General features: G+C 63.2%; 2 protein-coding genes across 3 annotated transcripts in view; one reads left to right on the top strand and one right to left on the bottom strand.

Moving 5' to 3' along the window:
- OTOF (otoferlin) overlaps positions 1–12,114 on the top strand; it is a 202,241-nt gene extending 190,127 nt beyond the window's left edge. For both annotated transcript variants that reach the window (XM_054024575.1, XM_054024576.1), the window contains 9 exons: positions 1,159–1,329; positions 2,998–3,158; positions 3,608–3,750; positions 4,467–4,555; positions 6,105–6,203; positions 8,268–8,509; positions 8,951–9,129; positions 9,750–9,850; positions 10,806–12,114. In XM_054024575.1, coding sequence (XP_053880550.1) covers positions 1,159–1,329; positions 2,998–3,158; positions 3,608–3,750; positions 4,467–4,555; positions 6,105–6,203; positions 8,268–8,509; positions 8,951–9,129; positions 9,750–9,850; positions 10,806–10,986 — 1,366 coding nt within the window. In that variant the 3' untranslated portion in view covers positions 10,987–12,114. The remainder of the gene's footprint in view (positions 1–1,158; positions 1,330–2,997; positions 3,159–3,607; positions 3,751–4,466; positions 4,556–6,104; positions 6,204–8,267; positions 8,510–8,950; positions 9,130–9,749; positions 9,851–10,805) is intronic.
- A 2,062-nt stretch (positions 12,115–14,176) lies between these two features.
- The window catches only part of DRC1 (dynein regulatory complex subunit 1), a 59,866-nt gene continuing 53,824 nt past the window's right edge, over positions 14,177–20,218 (bottom strand). The window contains exons 12-18 of the mRNA XM_054022913.1: positions 19,798–20,033; positions 18,963–19,108; positions 17,507–17,681; positions 16,968–17,115; positions 16,226–16,369; positions 15,340–15,442; positions 14,177–14,364 (exon numbers count right to left, since the gene is read on the bottom strand). Coding sequence (XP_053878888.1) covers positions 14,308–14,364; positions 15,340–15,442; positions 16,226–16,369; positions 16,968–17,115; positions 17,507–17,681; positions 18,963–19,108; positions 19,798–20,033 — 1,009 coding nt within the window. The 3' untranslated portion in view covers positions 14,177–14,307. The remainder of the gene's footprint in view (positions 14,365–15,339; positions 15,443–16,225; positions 16,370–16,967; positions 17,116–17,506; positions 17,682–18,962; positions 19,109–19,797; positions 20,034–20,218) is intronic.

Genomic DNA, 20,218 nt, shown 5'->3' with positions numbered 1-20,218 from the left:
TTGTGGCATTTAGCGGCCACAGCTGAGATCGCTGGGCGAGGGGTAGTTCGGACACATAGTGGGAGACAGTCCCTGCCCTGAAGAGAGCAAGTAGGGGCAGGAAGAGAGCCCAGGACACCTGAGCGCTAGCCCAGTGCTCTAGCACTGGCCCATCCTGCCGGATTGTCTCCAGTCCTGGCCAGCGCCTTCAGAGGGAGGCAGAGAACCGGGTATTGGCAGCCAGGGAGGCTGGAGTATAAAGCCTAGGTAGAAGAGGGGCAGGAGCGCAGAAGCGCTGAGAAGGTCGCTGCGGTCAGCTGCTGGGGGACGCTGAGGGATGGGAGATTTCCAGTCCTGCGGCACAGACCCAATGGAGATCAAGGCCCTGTTTTGCTCGGTGCTAGCCAAAGCCAAAGTGAGAGACAATCCCTTTGCAAAGGAGCTTGTGATGGAAACAAGCAGAGGGACAAAGGCAGGCTTGGCGTCCCCATTTCGTCCAGCGCTGGGTTTACAATGGTGCCACTGACGCTGGGCCCACACTCAGAAGGGGCACCAGTGCCCAGACTGTAGCCTTGCCCCCACTCAGCCTCTCCGCCCCCTCCCCCCCGCTCGCTCCTCTCCTCCCCGCCTTGCCCCCCGCTTGCTCCTCTCCTCTCCGCCTTGCCCCCCCGCTCGCTCCTCTCCTCCCCGCCTTGCCCCCCAGCTCGCTCCTCTCCTCCCCGCCTTGCTCCCCTGCTCGCCCCTCTGTGCTCCCTGATTGCTCCTCTCCGCCCCCTCCGTGCCTTGCCCCCTGCTCACTCCTCTCCACCCCTTCCCCCCGACCCCCTGCTCACTCCTCTCTGCCCCCTCCCCATGCGAGTGGTGGGCGGGGCCTCAGGGGGAAGAGGCTAAGCAGGGGCAGGGCCTTGGGGTGAAACCCAGGCAGGGTGGGGCCGGGGCCTCGGGGCAGAATGTGGGCGGAGCAGGGGCGGGGCCTCAGGGTGAAGCCCAGGCAGAGTGGGGGCGGGACCTCAGGGCAGAATGTGGGCGGAGCAGGGGCGGGGCCTCAGGGTGGAGCGCAGGGCAGAGCCTTGGGGCAGAGCTGGCTGCGAGGCGAGCCAGGGCCATTGACAAGGGTGGGGCCTGCACCGAGGCCCAGGGGTAAATGCTCTTCTGTTCTCTCTCCTCCCCGTTCCCCAGGTCGTTCGACATTGAGGCCACCTTCCCCATGGAGTCCATGCTGACGGTGGCCGTGTACGACTGGGACCTGGTGGGCTCTGACGACCTGATCGGGGAGACCAAGATCGACCTGGAGAACCGATACTACAGCAAGCACCGGGCCACCTGCGGCATCTCACAGACCTACTCCACGTACGGAAACACTAGGGTTACCATTCGTCCGGATTTACCCGGACATGTCCTCCTTTTGTGTGCTAAAAATAGCGTCCGGGGGGAATTTGTAAAGCACTCACAATGTCCGGGATTTCCCCCTCCCCCGGCAGAGCAGAGCGAGCGGCTGGGAGGGCTGCAGGAAAGTCCCGGGCTGGACTCCGGAGCAGCTTCCTCCTCCCACCCCCCCCTCCCTGCATTCTGAGCCGGCCGGCAGCTCCTCCTCCTGCAGCCCTGTGCAGGGCCAGGGACCGGGTTTTGTGTTGTGCTGGGGAGCTCAGCCATGTGTCCGGCTGGCACAGAGCCCAACACCCTGTTCTGAGCAGCAGGGTAAGGGGGGGCAGGAGAAGGGACAGGGAGGTTCTGGAGGGGGCAGTCAAGAAACGGGGGGGGGCTTTTGGAGGGGAGTGGAGAAAGTTTTGGGCAGTCAGGGTACAGGTAGGGGGTAGGGTCCTGGGGGGCAGTTGGGGGGGGGGTCTTAGGAGGGGGCAGTTAGGGGACAAGGAACAGGGAGTCTTAGGTAGGGGGTGGGGTTCTGGAGGGCAGTTAGGAGCAGGGGTCCCAGGAGGGGGCAGTCAGGGGACAAGGAGCGGGGGGTAGGGGGCTGGGAGTTCTGGGGGGGAGCTGTCAGGGGGCAGGAGTGGGGAGAGGGATCGGAGCAGTCAGGGGACAGGGAGCAGAGAGGTTTAGATGGGTTGGGAGTTCTGGGGGGGGCTGTCAGGGGGTGGGGAGTGGTTGGATGGGGCGTGGGAGTCCCAGGGGTCTGTCTGGGGGTGGGGGTGTGGATAAGGGTTGGGGCAGTCAGGGGACAAGAGGCAAGGAGGCTTAGATAGGGAGTGGAGTCCCGGGGGGCAGTTAGGGGCAGGGGTCCCAGGAGGGGGCAGTCAGGGGACAAGGAACGGGGGGAGGGTTGGGGGTTCTGGGGGGGCGGGAAGTGGGAGGGGTAGGGGCGGGGCTAGGGCGGGGCTCCTCCCGTCCTCTTTTTTGCTTGTTGAAATATGGTAACCCTAGGAAACACCTCCCGCCCCAGTGCCCCGACTGCGTGGGAATGAACCTGCCCCCGGGCCTATACCCGCCCCCCAGCCCAGCAGGGCACGTGGAAACGCTGTGTGCTACTTACCCCCAGGCCTGTCTGCGCCTGTGTGGGGCACCCCACTTGGAATAGCAGGAATGCAGGGCAGGATCAGGGGCATCAGCAGAGGGTGCATAGGCACTCCACGAGGAGACACGTAAGGCCAGGCCTGAGGGGCATTGGCCAGAACTTGGTGGGGAAGCCCAGGACTGGGGCGCAGGGGGCCGTGGGTCGGGACTGAGGGGCACCAGCAGAGCTACGTGTGGGGAACCCAGGGCAGGGATCGCAAGGGGCGCAGTTCGGGATTGAGGGGCACCGGCAGATCCATGTGTGGGGAACCCAGGGCAGGGATCGCAAGGGGCGCAGTTTGGGATTGAGGGGCACCGGCAGATCCATGTGTGGGGAGCTCAGGGCTGGGAGAGTGGGGGACATTGGTCTGCACAGTCCCATCCTGTATGATTCCCGGCACCAGCCTTCCTCCCAGCCCCGGGGGAGCGGGACCGGGCCATTCTCCCTGCGCGAGTTGGAATCAGTGGGATCCGCAGCGGCTCTCCCTGACCCCAGCCCTTTCTTCACAGCCACGGCTACAACCTGTGGCGGGACCCCGGGAAGCCCACGCAGATCCTCGCCAAGCTGTGCAGAGAGGGCAAGGTGGACGGGCCCCACTACGGCCCCGGAGGGCGGGTGAAAGTCGCCAACCGGGTCTTCACCGGCCCCAGGGAGATGGAGGATGAAAACGGTAATGGGGCCGAGGGCGCAGCACTCCCCCTGCTGCCCATCAGCCGGCTGGAACTGGCTATGTGGAAAGTAGCCACAGTGTCTGATCTGGGGCAGCAGCACGGCTGGTCCTGTGCCGGGGAGTTTCTCTGCAGCTACCCCCTGGCCGGTCCTTGCAGACACCTGCTCACACCTCCTCCGCTATGGGCACCCCACACACACACCAGGCCAGGCAAGGAGCGTGCCAGCAAATCGAGCGCCTGCTTTGCAATGGGGAGACGGAGGGTGTGGGTCGGCCTGCTCTGGCCGGGCAGGGGGCACTGGGAGGGGCCTGACCCAAAGCCCCCTGAAGTCAATGGAGGTGAGACAGCCCATGCTCCTTGGCCCTGCCCAGTGGGGGGTGGGTGTTCTCCTGCCTCGGGCTGGCAGCGGGGAGCGTGGCCCGGCTCAGCGCTTGCTCTGCGCACACAGGTCAGAAGAAGCAGACGGACGAGCACCTGGCCCTGGCAGTGCTGCGCCACTGGGAGGAGATCCCCCGCGTGGGCTGCAAACTCGTCCCGGAGCACGTGGAGACGCGGCCGCTGCTGAATCCCGACAAGCCTGGCATCGAACAGGTACCGCCCGCCCGCCTGGCATCGGGGTCACCGGCTCGGTGCTGTGGGGGACGGCGAGGTGAACGCAGCACCCCCGTCTGGCCCTCGGGAACGCCAGCTCTGCTGAGCCTCATGGGTTCCCACGTGCAAGGCAGATCCAAGGCCATATGGACCGGCCCCATCCCATCCCCCCAGGTGGAGAATCCTGCAGGGGAAGCCCCTTCCCACAAAAAATCACCCCTGGGGAGCAATAATAGCAATGATCTCTGCCTCCCAGGCCCCAGCCCTGTCTGATTAGGTCCCCTCCCCCTTTCCATACCTCCCCAAGCCCCCGTTCCCTTGGGCTCCCCAAGCCCACAGCTGTAGGTCTGTGGCTGCCTTTGTCATGCCTGGACCCTGTTCTCTACCCTCATGCGCTTGTTTCCCCTCCAGCTCCACCCTGCATCCCCGCCCCGTGGCCACGCCTCTCCCCGCCCTTCCCACCGTACCCACGTCCCCTCGGTACCCCGTCTATTGCCTCTCATCTACTCCCCGGGCAGGAGACACTCTGTGGGGGCCTGGGGGTGCAGCTGAGCCCCCGAGGTGGCAACGTTCTCTGCCAACATGGCCTGCCACGGTCTTGTCGCCGTGCGACTGTCACCTTCAGTCTGGTGCTGCCAGGTGGGAGGGGAAGGACCCCAGGAAAGGGAGGGGAGGACACAGCAGGGGGTGCTAACTCGGTCTCCCCAACGTTGCAGGGCCGGCTGGAGATGTGGGTGGACATGTTCCCCATGGATATGCCGGCACCTGGCCCCGCCATCGACATCTCCCCCAGGAAACCGAAGAGGTAACGAACCGAGAGGTCGCCTGGGACCAGTCCACACCCCACATTGGTCGCCCCTCATGCTGCCCCTAATGGGAGGTTTCCAGGCCTGCCTTAGCACTCCTAAGCAGCCTTCTGGTTTGGGCTGAGATCTGTAGGAAACCCTCGGCTGGATGGAGCCCTCCCCGGCCCCGCGAGGAGCGATCCCTCCAGCCCATGCTCCTGGCCCCTTGATTTGGGCGGTGGCTGGGAGTCGGGGTGTGACGTCCTCCGTCTCCTGCTCCCGCCGGCTGCCCACCGGGAGGCAGCGCACAGGGCCCCAACCAGGCACCGAGGCGGAGTTAGCGCCTGCAGGGCCTTGAGCTTCCGTGGCCGCAGAGATAAGGGCCTGATCTGAAGCCCAGTGAAATCAATGAGGCTCCTTCCACTGGCACTGGGCCGGGTCTACCGGGGCGCAGGAGAGCTCAGGACCAGGGCGTGATCCGGCCGCGGGAGGGGACAGAGAGGCTGGGCAGGGAGGGCAATGGAGGAACCGGCGCTCAGCAGCACGCCGGGAACCGGTGCTGGGCCCTTCTCGCCGTGGCCGGGGCAGGGAAGGTGTTCAACAGCTTCCAGCACCAAAGCACCTTCTGCCCGCCCGATGCCGGGGCCCTGCCGTCTGTTCCCGATCGCGACTAGTGGCCAGGGCCAGACCGGAGTGATGGGAAACACCCAGCAAAGCCCCCGCCCTCTCTGTGCACGCATGTGGGGGTGAATGTGCCCGGCCTGCACGTGAGCCAGAGATTGCGGCTCGAGCCAGGCCAGCGTTTTAACAACCCCGCGAGCCCCCGTCCATCAGCGACGAGGCTGCAGCCCCGGGGGCGTCGCAGCGCAGGGCGTGATGCGTATTATCATCAGCTGGGGTGGGTCAGCATCCCTGGCAGGGTACCATGGCAAGAAGCCACCCCAGGTCACACCTGCTGGAGCCCTAAACTATTCGTTATGAATCTGTTACTCAGCAGCGTGCTGGGGCCTCGGCTGGGCCCTGCCCGAATGCGCCTACAGGAGAGGGGGCTCCCTAGGTAGGAAACCCACAGCCCGACCTAGGGGACATGGGCGCTGGCTGCTCCCAGCTCCCCAGACCCCAGCTGGGCCCGGGGGCAGGGCAGTGCTGGAACATCTGGGCTGCCGGGACGCTGGTTTGAGCAGGGAGGGGAAATTCTGCTCCCATTGGCCCCGGGGCAGCCCCAGGGACTTCACCTGAATTCTGCGCAGGTGAATTTTGTGGGCCCAGGTGCCAGCAGCTATTGCAGCAACCGGCTGCCCTGCTCCAGCCCCCGAGCTGGGAGCAAGCTGACCAAGGCCAGGAGCGGGCTGCCTGCCCAGGTCCCCCGGCCGGCGGGACGTCAGATTAGCTGATCACGTGGGCTGCCACGAAGCTCACGGCTGAGCCCTCCTCTTGGGCCAGCACCGTGGCTCCCCCCAGGAGAGGGGTTCTGTCCCGGGGAGCCGATCCCAGCGCCCCACTGGCTCTGTGCTTTTCTGCCCCGGTTTTCCCCGCCGGCCTCGCCTCACCTCCTTGTCTCCCTTCCAGATATGAGCTTCGAGTGATAGTGTGGAACACGGATGAGGTAATCCTGGAGGACGATGATTTCTTCACTGGGGAGAAATCCAGTGACATTTTTGTCCGGGGGTAGGTACAGCGCGGCGCCGGTGCCTCGCTCCGGGATCCCGCTGGCGCTTGGTGTGGGGGCCGTGGGGCTGAATAACAGACATTCTGCTTCTTTGTTTTGCCTCTGTGTGTGTCTCCCCGCCGACCCCCATTGCCATGTCTGCTCCGCACCCGGTGTGGCTGTCCCTGTGTCCCCGCCCCGCCGGCCACCGAGCTATGAGCTGCGGGTGGTGATCTGGGACACCGACGAGGTGCTGCTGGAGGATGATGCGTTCATGACAGGAGAGAAGATGTCTGACATCTATGTCAGGGGGTAACGGACGAGGCCCCCCCCGCCCCTGCGGGCCGTGCAGCGGGACACACGTGCCCACTCAACCTGTCCCGAGTGTCGCTGGCGTTCCTCGCTGCCCCTCGGGAGCACCCCACCCAAACCCAGAGCATGGGGATCTGGGGGGATCAGCCTGGCCCGTGGCGTGCACGTGGAGCTCAGGCTACGGGGCTGTTTAATTGGGATGTAGATGATCCACCAGGCTCTGGGACCCGCCGAGCGGGCAGCATGTGTCACTGCAGATCAGGGCAGTGCAAGCTTAGAATTGCCTTGGGATGGGGCTTCCCAGGGCGTTCTCCATCATTCTCCATCGCACTCACACAGGCCCGGGGGCGAGGGTTTGCTGCTGTTAGCTTCAAGCCAGGCAAATAGTTAGTGTGTAGATTTCTTTTCCCATCTCTGACTGGGGAATGCCCCCCATCCCGGCCACCGCTCTGCATGGACTCCTCCCCGCTGAGCCCTCTGCACGGGGCTGGGCTTTCATGCCACTAGTCTGCAGGGAGGGATCCCGGGATAATGGGGACACGTGGCATTGGGCAGGGGAGTGGGGGCTGGGTACAGATTTTGCAAGGGCTGCTGATGGGTGCAGGGCAGAAGGGGCCGCTTGGGTCGCTGAGAAAGTTTGGGGGGGTCGTGGTGGCTAATCAGCTGAGGCCTGCATCATGCGGGAGGTCAGACCAGATGATCATAATGGTCCCTTCTGACCTTAAAGTCTATGAGATGCTGAGGCCAAAGCCCTAACGCACTCCCGGGCTGCATAACTGGGGAATCTGGAGTAGGAGCCGAGAGGTTATTTTGTGTCTGTGTTTGGCACCGGTGGAACCACTGCTGGAATCCTGGGTCCAGTGCTGGTGGATTTGCGGGTCAAGGAGGATGTTGATACATTGGAGAGGGGCAGAGAAGAGTCACAGGAATGATTAAAGGATTTGAGAACCTGCCTGATCGTAACAGACTCAAGGAGCTCGATCTCTTTAGCTTAACCAAGCGAAGGTTACGGGGTGACGTGCGCCCAGCCGCTACCCGGGAGCACAGATTTAATCATGGGCGCTTCAGTCCAGCCGAGAAAGGGCTAACAGGAGCCAATGGCTGCAAGCTACAGCTAGGCAAAGTCAGACAGGAACTAAGGCGTTGTGTTTTAGTAATGAGGGTAATTAACCATGGGAACAATTGCCCGAGGCGCGTGGTGGATTCTCCAGCGCTGGCGAGTTTTAAGTCACGGTTGGATGTTTCTAAAGGAGCCGCTGCAGAGAGGCTTCTCGGGAAGTGCCCTGGCCTGTGTTCGCCAGGAGGTCAAATGAGATGATCACACTGGGCCCCTGGGCCCTATGACTCTGCAAACCTGCCCTGCCCACACCACCCTGGTGCCTCTCTGGGCCAAGCAGGCAGTCCACACACACACATACACACATTCCCTTCCTCAATCCCATCCCCCTCCTCCTCGTCATGTCCCATTGGATCACCCAGCTTCTCCCATCCCTCCTGGGTGTGTGGACCCTGCTGGCCCTTCCAGAGAGGCACTGGGGCCCTGCCCTTATTGGTCGCCTGGTGAGCGCCGCGCAATCTGCCCATTAGTTGAGTCCCCCAGCCCATTGCTGCGGTCGTTGCTCCCCTGTTTTGTGTGTGTCTCTCTAGGCCGCATGCTGCAGCTGAGGATCTGTCTCGGCAGCTCCTTGGCACGGGGAGGGGGGGCATGTCTGGTTGTCCCATTGCTCCCCGTGACCAGCCCCGTCCCCCTGCCGACTGTCTGGTCCCTGCAGGTGGCTGAAGGGCCAGCAAGAGGACAAGCAGGACACGGACGTGCACTACCACTCGCTCACAGGCGAGGGCAACTTCAACTGGCGCTACGTCTTCCCCTTCGACTACCTGATGGCGGAGGAGAAGATCGTCATCTCCAAGAAGGAGTCCATGTTCTCCTGGGACGAGACCGAGTACAAGATCCCGGCTCGCCTCACCCTGCAAGTCTGGGACGCCGACCACTTCTCTGCTGATGACTTCCTTGGTGCGTAGGTGAAGGGGGCAAGGAGGTGATGCACTGCCAGGCCTGGGCACGAGGCTGCGGTGGGGCAGGGAGAGCCACCCAGCCGTGCAGCACCAGGCTGGCATCTGGGGATCCACTCTGGGTGCTGTCCACGGCCGGGGAGGCAAGGCTGGCGGGAGAGGGCGAGAGGATAGAGAGAAGGGGGCGGCCCTAGGTGAGAACCTGGTGGTCAGGGAGGGAGAAGAAGCCACCAGAGGAGATGCTGATCTATTAAGGCAGGGGAGACCCCCAGGAGCTCAGAGGGGAGGGCGAGCAGGGGATGAGAGGTCCAAGGGACCAGCTGGCTCAAGCTCCTCTGGCACTTTCCATGAGGCTCAGGGTGTTGGCCCTGGAGCGGCAGCTCCGTGCACCCGGCAGCAGTGCCAGCGCGCTGGGACGGCTGCTGTTGTTTCTCCCTGGCAGGGGCGATCGAGCTGGACCTGAACCGCTTCCCACGTGGCGCCAAGACGGCGAAGCAGTGCAGCATGGACATGGTGACCAACGAGGGAGACCTGCCCCTGGTCTCCATCTTCAAGCAGAAGAGGGTGAAGGGCTGGTGGCCCTTCGTGGCCCGGAATGAGAATGACGAGCTGGAGCTCACGGTGAGGATGCCGGGGAGAGGGGCACTGCTGAATGCAGCACCGCAGTGTGGGCCCGGCCTCAGTCACCACCAGGAAGGGCACTGGCAGAGCTGGGCGTGGGGGGCCCAGGACCAGGCCAGCAGGGGGGCTGCAGGACAGAAGTGATGGGTGACTCATTCCCATCAGAGGTTGGGCTCCATAGGGCTGGAGACTTTGGGCTCCTTCTCTGACCATGCGACTCTCGGGGCTGGGTGCTCTGCCCAGCCAGGTGGCAGGTGCAGGCGGAGCAGCCGCTCAGACGCTGCCGGTCCCAGCTGTAGCCAGGACGTGCAGAGCCAGGTGGAGCTGAGTGAGATCGGAGAGAACCAGAGGGAGCCCGACCCGCACTGCCTGGCCCTGGGCACACCCCTGGCTCCGTTCTCTGGCGCTGGTAGATCCTGGGAGCGGTGAGACCGTTCCTCAGGGTGGGGGGGTTACGGTCACCCCTGCCAGCTCAGGTGATGTGCGCTGGGAGGATTCGGCAGCTTTCCAGCCGTAGGCCCCAGGACACCATCCCAGGCTGCGGGATGATCCCCCGCCCTGGGGCAGTTCTCAGCCAGGGCAGTCCCGGGCCCCAGAGCGACTCTCTCTGCTCCCCACAGGGCAAGGTGGAGGCCGAGCTGCACCTGCTGACAGCGGAGGAGGCGGAGAAATCCCCTGCGGGGCTGGCCCGCAACGAGCCCGACCCGCTGGAGAAACCCAAGTAAGTGACGGGGCGGCGAGGGGACCGACAAACGTCACGCCTGAGCCTGCGGGGGTCTGGGGGGAGGCTGAGGGGTAGGCAGTGGGGATGAAGGCTGGGTAGAGTGGGGGGGTTAGGAGTGTGGACCTGTTGCTACAGGGCAGGGAGGGGGCTGGGCAGCTGGTGGGGGCACCCCATGATACGGGCTGTTTTCCCCCCCATACACGTCCAGTTCTCGGTGTCTGTGTCAACCTTTCTTTCCTGCCTTTCTTCACCTCCTCCCCGTCACTCCGGCCGCCCCCCTGCACCCCCCCCAGCCGCCCCGACACTAGCTTCATCTGGTTCCTGAACCCCCTGAAGTCCATCCGTTACTTCATCTGGCACACGTACCGCTGGTTCCTCCTGAAACTCCTCCTCCTCCTCCTTGTGCTCCTCCTGGTCGGCCTCTTCCTCTACTCCATGCCGGGCTACCTGGTCAAGAAGCTGCTGGGGGCCTGAGGGCACCACCCCCTTTGTTCATGGTACTTCCCGCCCCGAACACCCGGGGCACATTTGCTGGCTGAGATCACTGGAGGGGCCCGTGAAGGCGTTGGGTGTGTGGAAGGGGACTAAGGTGGGGTATAGTCAGGCTGCCAGGGGCCCTGGCCAGTCCCATGGGTGGCAGGGAGCAGCCGTGACTCATTGGAGACTGGCCAGCGGGAGGCCGGCTGGGTCTCCCGGGGCTGATGAGCGGCTGGGCTAAGGCACGGAGGGAGCAGTCGGGAATTTGGGGCATAGCCGAGGGAGAAGGGAACTGGCAGGGGAACTGGCTCGGCCCAAGGCCGGGGGGCGGCGGGTGGAGGCACGAAGACCTGGTGGTGGGGTGGGGAGAAGGCTCTTCCCCTACACAGGGGCCTGGCTGTGTCTAACGCTGCTCACCCGGGCCGTGCGTCTCTTCCCCCCCCCCCGCCTCCTGCTGTCGCTGCCCGTTGGATAGTCGCCCCGACACCTCCTTCATCTGGTTCCTCAACCCGCTCAAGTCCATCAAGTACCTGATCTGCACCCGCTACAAGTGGCTCATCATTAAGATCGTGCTGGCGCTGCTGCTCCTCATCATGGTGGGACTTTTCCTCTACAGCATGCCCGGCTACATGGTCAAGAAGCTGCTGGGAGCGTGAGGCCGCCCGGGCCCGGGGCCACGCACCCGCTCGCCAGGCTGGAGCGGCGCCGGGACTGGGTTTGGGGGAACGGCCTGCGGCTTCTCCTTGTTTGCGTTTTCTTCTTCGCGGCTCCCTGTGGTGTGTTTCTCTCCTGAGGCCGGAGGGAAGGAAGAGTTGGGCCTGGGGCACTGGGCTCCCGTAGCGCTTTCCGTGGGTGACTGCAGCTGACCAGGTCGGCGAATACAGGGCGTCCGAGCTGGCTCTAAGATTACACCCCCCACAGCTAAGAGCCTCTTAGCCGTGCCCCGGTTCTGGCTTCCAGAGCCCCAGGAGGCCAGTCGCCCACACTCACGGCCGGCCTGGCAGGGAGGGGAACGTGCTGCTCCGGTTTGTTCCACACCCTCCTTCCTCCACGGCCAGCGCCGCCCTGGGGAGCAGGTGCCAGGGAGAACGGGGGCGTTGCGCACCGAGAGGTCACCTCAGAGGAGTCTGAGGAGAGGAGCCATGGGGCTCTCCAGAAAAGCAGCCCCCTCTGCTTGAGTCCCCCACCCCACGGGCCCACGCTGGCTCGGAGGCTGCCCATGACCAAGGCACTGGCTCTCCTGCCCCCAGGCGGGGGGCGACAGTCTGTGGAGAAAGCAGCAGCCCAGCAGAGCCGGGGAAACATGCCCAGGCTGTGAGGAGAGGCAGTTCTCCAGGCTGCCCGCCGTCATTGTGTGGGGTGGGCCGAGACCCAACCTGGGCCCGTTTTCCAGCCCCCTCCGGCACCTCAGCTGCTCTGTTTAGGCCAGTGCATGGCTTGCGCGGGAATCCCTTCGGTGCTGGCTGGAGGGCCACCCAGCAGGTCCCTTTTCTAGCCCCGACGCCCAGTAAACGCAGCGGGGCCTGTCGCCGCAGGGGATGCTGGGAAGGTCCCTGCTGGCCCCAAGCCCTGCTAACGCTTGGCCTGATGCGTTGCAGCCATTCCCTTCCCCCTGGGCCGAGAGCGCATGTCTGGTGTTCACTCATTTCTGGCCCTGGGTCTGAGCCACTCGCTGCCGGGGACGAGAGCCGCCGGCCCAGGGGCCACTTCGGTGGGGGGCGGGGGGAGGGGAGCCTCTTTCGTTTGTTTTTATGATGTTTGTGTTTTATCTGTCAATAAAAAAAGAGGAAAGAAAATGGAAGCGCCCCGGTTATGGGCCTGGTGTGGAGCTGGGAATATCCCAGGGCCCCTGGCTAAGGCGCCGGCTGCCCTTTGGAGCGTGGCTTAGCCACTCACTGCATAGGCAGGGCCGGCTCCAGCATTTCTGCTGCCCCAAGCAGAAAAAAAAAAAAAAGCCGCGATCGTGATCGGCGGCAGCAATTAGGGGGGAAAAAAAAAAAGCCGCGATCAGCGGCGGCAGGTCCTTCGCTCCTAGAGGGAGTGAGGGACCTGCCGCCCCCGAATTGCCGCAGGTGCCGCCCCTCTCCCTTGGCCGCCCCAAGCACCTGCTTGTTAAGCTGGGGCCTGGAGCCGGCCCTGTGCATAGGCTGGGGGCAGAAGGGGGCCCCCAAATTCCAGCAGCACAACTGCACCGTGCATGAGAGAGTGAGGTGCAGAGGGGGGAGAGGAGCAGTATGGCCGGGTCAAGCGAGGCCTGGGAGGCCAGAGCCTACGTCACTCTCCCTCCCGGGCCTAGGTTGGTTACCCGGGGGGCGGGAGGGGGAAGAGGAGCCCTGCACAATGGTGCTGGTGGGTCTGACTCCCCCCCCCCCCCCCCCCGGTCATTGCAGCAGCTCCATGTTTACATGGCGGGGGGGGGATCAGTGAGCAGCGCATGACCCTGCCCTGAACCGTGGTCCTGCAGCAGGCATCGGGCCCTGGCCTGTTGGCGAATGGGAACGGTTTCGGAGCAGGGCCCTAGGCAGGCCCTGCCCCAGCTGGACTGCGGGCGGAGAGCTGGCTCCGCACCGGGCGCTGCTGGAGCAGCCTACGGCCTGGGCACCAGTAACCTGTCCGGGCGCCGTAGCCACCTCACTCAGGGGCATGGGGAAAACGCCAGCCCAGACGGACGTTTGTGCCAAGTTAACCCCCCTGGAGCCAGCCCTAGGGTGAGAGACGGAGGCTGCCACCCAGGCCAGTGGGTTACCTGTGGGGACCGGAGACCTCCTGTCAGCGTAGGGAGAGTCTGTGCTGAAGCGCCACAGCCGTCAGGGTGAATCCAAAGTGCCCCCCGGCCCCCAGCAGCCTCAGATCGCAGAGAGCCAGACGGCTGTTTAGCCAGGAATTCACAAGTCACGGGGCTCACGCAGTTAATGGCCAAACTAGGCCCATGTGCCTGGGCCCCAGGCTGAGGCCTGCACGTCCCCCCACCCCACTTTGTACCGGTAACTGTAGCATATGGGGGGGACGCCCCCGGCGGGGACACAGCTTCATACACGAAGGTGCCTCGCAGTGGTAGAGGTTAGGCCCAGCGATACCAGTCGGCTCGAACGACCTGCATCCCCCGCGTAGGCAGCGGGGGTGGAGGGGTGTGCCAGTCTCACTGGAGCAGCCCCCGTTAACCAGCACAGCGCCGGGTGGCTTAGCAAAGCAGGCAGGCCCGGGCATTGGGAAGAGGAACCGCCAGCAGGTCTTTGGTTAAAGGGCGGGGCGAGTTTAGCACTTACACCCAGCCAGGGCTCTGCTGCTGCCCTGGCGCGTGAGCTTGGACCGGTCACAAACACTCAGTGCCTCAGTTTCCCCAGCATAGGCCCACCCCCACACACTGCCCTGCCCCCGGCCATTGCTGTAGGTGGCCCTTTCAGCTCGTGTGGGGGAAGGGGCCCCCGCGGGCCTGAGCCGTGTCAGTTAGTGAAGCAGGGACGTGCTCCCCCCACCGTGCAATGCACGTGCGTCGTGTCCTGCGTGGAGAGCTGGGCCTCGCTTTGCACAGCACACGCCCAGGCCATGCCGGGCACCATGTGTGTCTCCAGGTTGCGGCTGTTACTTGATGCGGGGGGGTGAGGGGTGCTGTCTGCACCCTGTTCCTACGTGCCCTTTGGACTCCACTGCACGGCCACCACTCAGGCTAACGGTCTCTAATTAACCCGCCCCCCAGAACATGGCCACCTTCCAGCCCCACTGAGGGAGACCAGGGCTGACCCCAGGGCTGGGTGGGAGGGGGGAGGCTCACGGTGCGTGGGGGGCAGGGCTGATCAAGAGGCGGAGCAGCGTGTCTCCTCAGCAGTCACACCCCCGCAGCCCGGCTGTTTTAAAGGGGGGTTTATTCCAGTCACTGCCCTCCAGGGAATGCCCCGGATCCAGCACCGAGGGCTGGTGGGTAGGGACGTACGGCAACGGCCTCCCGCTGCCTGCCGGGGCTCCCGGCCCCCTGCCGGTCACGGCGGCGTCAACTCGATCACGTGGGTGGGTGGAATCAGCAGCTCCTCGTTCACCTGCGCAGGACAAGCCGAGGCCATAGTGAGGGTGAGGGGGCTTTCGGGGGGCACACCACACCCACTGGCTTGGAAGAGTCCCCGGGGCCCTCACTCTGGGCGGGGACGAGGTGCCACTACTCTCTGCCTGCTGGCATTATACTCCGGTTCCCAGCCGCGGGGGGGAGAAGAGCTGCTCTATTCCCCTGCCGGGTCCAGGCGGACTCTAGTACTGGGGCTCCCCGTTCCCATGGGAGGTGACTGCCGCTCAGCAGGGCTCAGGGACAGTGAGCGTCCCCTGCTCATCCCCACCTGTCCTCTCCGTGTACAGCGCGTGCTGCGTCTGGGAAGGCGCCGGATTCCCAGCCATGAATACTCACGTCGTGGAACAATAAGGCACGTACTGCATGTGCCCCCCGTCCCCCAACCTGGCACCTTCGCTAACCCTGCATGCCGGGGACCTAGGACCCTTTGCCCATCTCAGACCAAACACTGCGGGGTTGGTTTCTCTCTCCTGCTCTGCTCATCTGTCCCAACGGCATCCTCTCTCTGCACACACACGATCACTTCACCCCCTGGAGAGGTGTCTGCTGGGCCCACCCCACTACGCAACCCTCTGCTGGCCTTCAGAGCCCCTCCTGGCCCTCTGCCCATCCCCCTGGCATCTCTCCACCCCTCCACTTGCCCACCTTGGCTGGCAGAGGATGAACGGGTAGGCCCTGGCTGCAGTCCTAAGGACCAGCCTGTTCCACCTCCCACCGCTCAGAAACCACCTCTTCTGCTTGCCTGCAGCCCGCGAGGTGTCAGCTGGGCCGGCTATACGCTGCATCACCTCCCCTCACCCTTGCTCACTGCCACAGGGCCATGGGGGCAGCTGCCATGCAGGGCCTCTGGCACCCTTAGCAATGAGCCCTCCCGTAGCGCTCCAACGGCCAGTGAGGGACGCTCCCAGAGCCCGGGCCCTTGTCCCAGCGAGGTACCAGCTCTCCCACTCACCTTGGAGGTGACGTACTGATGCAGCAGCATGTGCAGCTCCGTGTTCTGCTGCTGGAGCCCGTCAAGATCCGTGAGCATCTTCGCCCGCTGGCTCAGCACGGAGCTTCACAAAGAAGGGACATGGGTGAAACCTCCCGATGGCAAAGCCTCTTCCTCAGGGGCCTGGGGGCTTTTAATGCCCCCTTTGCATTTCACACGTACAGCTGTGGCCCCGCTTTTCTCAAGAGCAGGGGGTGAGCGGTGCCCCCGCCTGGCTAAACCGATTGTGTCGCCCACAAATTGCCCCTGGCGTTTCAGATGGATCCTGTGTTCTTCCCAGCTCGCCCTCCATGGCTGAGTGTACCCCGGAGAACGCCACTGACATAGCCCGGTCCCCCCTGACTGCAGGGGCCCAGGGACTGGGAAGCTCAGCTGGGGGGAGGGTTCTGTCTGCTCGAGCGACTGATGCTGTGAATGTCACTGGTGGAAAACCTCCATCAAAGGAGACGGCGCTGCAGAGTCACGCTCTGGTCATTTACAGAGCACTCGAAGATGGGAAAGAGCCAGACATGAATCATCCACATACAAGAAACTGATCTTCTACTATCCCACCACCAGGGGTCACCCTACCTCCAGCCACCAGCGCTTCCCCACTGGGAGCTGGACTCCACCGGAGTTAATGAATGGCCAGTTAACCCTTTGTACAGACAGCGTCTGCAGGTTCCCCCAAGCTGAGCCCACGTGAAGACAAGCCCCCCAGGTGTGCACTGGCAGCTTGGGGGGCAAGCAGCCCAGAGGGCTGGTGTCTGCAGCACGTCTCTAAGGACAAGCCCCGTCAGCACTGCCGGGCCTGGTGCCCTCACACCCGAGGGTAGGGTGGTTGGGGGCCCCTGGCTGGGGCACTTACTAGTATTTCTCCAACGCTGCCTCCAGCGCATCCCAAATCTTCAGCTTTGGCTCTGGGATGACGTGAGCCAGGGCCTCCCAATACTCAGAGTCCTTGGAGTTGTCCCGTTCCTCCATCACCTTCTTCACCTGCGGCCGCTTGTCCCTATGGGGGCAGAGAGAGGAGCCCTGGGCTCAGGGCACCGCTCTGCCCATCCTTTCAGTCACTCCGCCAGGTCTGAAAGGAGGGGCCATTGCTTGGGGCAGCGCCGGCATTAGCCTCACAGCTCCCTGCGGGCAGTGACTGGTTCCTCTCCTCCACAACTGTTCATTCACGTCTGCCTGCCCCACCACGTTCACCCCACCCGATCCAACCTGCTCCCCACTGCACAGCTCTCCCGTGCCGAGTGAACCCCACTCGCTGTGGGGAACCCACCCTGCCCCACCTCTTGTCAATGTCGCCTACAGAAACCAGTTGTGCCTGGGGGAGACGGCGGGGACCTTTCCACTGCTGAGCAGACCAGCCCAACCTCTATACCCCAGCACACCCTCCCACTGCATTGGCAGCCAATCCCCAGCCTAGATGCCCCTCTTCCACTCTCCCCAGCCTCACTCCCGCGGTTCCCGGGCCTTGCCCCTCCCCCAGCTCACACGCTCAGATCAAGGGGCTACTCCTGCAGCCCGTTCTCTCCTACTCCTCATATTCCCAACCAGCTCCCCGCCCCATTCCCAGCTAACGAGCTCCGCGCACGGCCCAACCTCACCTCGGCTTCTGGAAGTCCCGGACAAATGCTTTGAGGGCCTTGAGGACGTCATCGGGATGGAAGAGCAAAGAGGACGGTGATGCCGCCGAGCTCTGATGGGCCGTGCCTTCCTCCTTCAGGGCGGCCGATCCCTCGTTGTCTGCTGAATCCACAGAGGGAGCCGGAAGGCCCAGGAGTGTATTGGGGATGGGGGATCAGTGGGAGCGAGGCAGGAGTGCCAGGGGAGTGGGAGCTGATGGCACTAGGGGTGGCAAAGAGAGGAACTGGCTTCAGGTACATCCCCTCTCTCTTATTCCTTCTGCCTTTCAATCCTCCTTGGGAAGGGAGCCTCCCCCCTGCCCCTTCCCCAGCTAAACTCCCGGACCAGAGCACACGAGATCGCCCCGCTGAGTCCTACGGGAAGTTACATGTGCACGGGACTTGCCCCTCCTCCCTTCCCCCCCTTGCAGGTGACAGGCTTCTAACGGCAGCATCTCAGCAGGTCCGCCCCTGTGGAGCTGCATCATCCACCAGCAGCTCTCAGCCCGCAGGCGCCGTACTCCTTCCCCAGCACACCCTGCTGGTTCTGGGGTGTGTTCCTGCAGCGCCCCTACCCATGTGCTTTGTGCGAGACGCCCAACCAACCGCAAAGATTGCATCCAGCCTCATCAGGGAGCGCTCGTGCCTCTCCAGAGGCTGCAGGAGTCCCAGCAGTTTGGTCTCTATCAGGAAGCCCTTGGAAGGAAATCACAGGAAGACGTCGAGTTCACAGGAGCGAGTGTTTCAATTCACACTAGGATCCCAAAGCCGCTAACTCACCCAGAGCCAGCCACAGCCCAGTTACTCTGTGCTAACCTCCATGCTCAAATAACGAGGACTCAAGTGATCCAGAGGGATGGGAACATTTCTCCTCCAGGTCTATAATGTAGCACAGCTCACAGCTCTGAACCTCCTGCCCTGGGCGTACTAAGAGAGGTTTTTAAATAACATTTGCAATGGGGATTCGAATCCCACTGCACATGCCCTAACCTGCCGCAGACTGGGGTGTAGAAAAGCCCAATCTCATGGGGGGTTAGCATTCACACAACAGCAGGATAAGGGTGGGGCAGTGGGCCTGGTTACCTTGGAAATCACATCCCCCTGTGCACTTGGAGATCACTTTCTAGTGCGTCTGATGAGCATCAGCTGGGACAGGATGTATGGGAATGCCAAACTGGATTATACTGTTCAGCCAGTAGGTGGCACCAGGTATAACCCTCTTCTCCGGAGCTGATGACAGCCACAGCGGGCAGTGTATTAAAAACCCGTGTATCCCTCTGGGGTGGACCCTCTACACAGGCCACATCTGGTACGTGACAGCTGTGACACCCCGTCCAGCAGCTGTTTGATGTGGAAGGTGTCACTGACACAGAAGCCCGAGCTGTCTCCAGCAGGGCTCGCGCTCACTGAGTCTCTGTTGGACAACTGGCAGAGCGGAGGGCGCTGGGCTGCGAGTTCCTGCAGGGCTGTGTTTACCCTGGCAGGGGGATCTCCCGGGGCTCGTGCCGTGGCGCGACAGCTGTCTGACCCTGCCAATCCATAGGACACTCCCCAGAAGGATGTTTTTAGATCCCTACAAGCTGTTGCGAACGCAGCTTAGCCAATTGCTATTTTGATGTATCCTATATTGCACCAGCCCCATTCTACCCCCTCCCCCAAGGTGTGGCATGCAGGTGGCACCAAACATGTCAGCATCTCCCCTCACACACACATTCTGCAGCAAGAGATGCTGCCCGGGCAGTGGAAGCTCACGGCCGCACTGTGCTGGGTGCGGGCAGTGGAAGCTCACGGCCGCACCGTGCCGGGTGTTGCTGTAGAAAGCACGGGGACCTGACCGTTGAACCCATTGGAAGCCAGAGTGGGGGATCAGGAAAAGAAGACAATCCTCAGATCCAAGAAGCTGTTCTGAGAAGGACCGGCCCGGCGAAGGGCCGACACAGAGCCTTCTGCGGTCGGAGCTGGCAAGGACGGACTCACCGACTCGTCACACAGGAGCTCCAGGATGTATTTCACAGACTTCACCGAGATGTGCCGGGGAGGTTTAACTTCCTCTCCAGCCTCCGCCTCTGCCTCTTTTCTTCCTCCCTCCACAGCCTCCTCCTCCTCTTCCTGCTGGCTGCTTTCTGAAGCACAAGGGAAGAGGGAAGCTCAGAAGACCCGTCACCTGCTGCGCTCCTCACCTGGCACAGGTAACCACCCCCAGGGAATCAGCACAGGAGTCTATTCAGAGGGCTGTCGGACGGAGAGCCATGAAAGGGGAGATGCTGGGAGGCCTGTCTGGAAGCAGTGCCAGCCATCTCGTGTGGTTACCACTTCAGCAGCTGATGCAAACCTCAGCAAGCAGCTCACAGCTGCAGGGGCGGCTGTCATTGCGCTGGCCTCTAGGAGCTGGAGACAATGAGGAGCAGGGGGGTGCGGGGTGGTTGGGAGTGGAGGAGTTTCCATTTTAAAACGGGATTTGCAGAAAAGGTGCCGGGCTGGCTGTGGTGCCACCCCAGCCTCGGCCAGCGGGCAGAGGTGCATGTCATTAGAAAGAGATCTGGTCTGGCTGTCCCAGGGGATTTACAATGACGACAGGTCCCTTTGCTTTCCTTCCACACCCCGGAGAGACAAAGCAGAGCAGGGCACTGAGATTTGGGGTCAGGGGGTTTATCCCCGCCTCGTAAGGACTCACTGAGCCCTCCTGGAAAGTCGCTGAACCCCTCTGGGCCTCAGCCTCCTCCTCCGGGATTGGGTGCAGGGAGGTGTCAGCAATCAGCACATGGGAAGGGCTTTGAGATCCTGGGGGAATTACAGACGCCACGTGTCCCACCTGTTAATGCCATCACCTCCTGGGCCAGCTTGCTGGCAGATCTGATTGCCTTGCGGTGCACGATGGGGCCCACGTTGTCCAGGAACCAGGAGTCATGCTCCACCCAGGGGAGCCCCAGCTGCTGGGTGTGAATGACGCGATCGGCCTCGAGAGCTTTCCACGCCAGCCCTTTGGCTTCCTCCTCGTTCATCAGCCAGAGCTCCAGGAACTTCTGGGCATCGATGACGGCAAAGTGTCTGCAGGGAGGGGACTCTGGCTTGTCCCATGCAGCGTTCCATGCCCTGGACACTGGGGTCCCCCCGTGGGTCAGACGCCCCTGACATGCTCAGTCCCAGGCTTCGGAGATTAAGCTCTCCCCACAGCTGCCCGTCGAGTGCCACAACAGGGCTGCAGCTGCCTTTAACTTGAAGACAGTGGAGCA

Source organism: Malaclemys terrapin, chromosome 3 (assembly GCF_027887155.1).
Source record: "Malaclemys terrapin pileata isolate rMalTer1 chromosome 3, rMalTer1.hap1, whole genome shotgun sequence".
NCBI classification, from domain to species: Eukaryota; Metazoa; Chordata; order Testudines; family Emydidae; genus Malaclemys; species Malaclemys terrapin.
The sequence above is the reverse complement of the archived record's forward strand: the minus strand, read 5'-3'. Positions and strand labels throughout refer to the sequence as shown.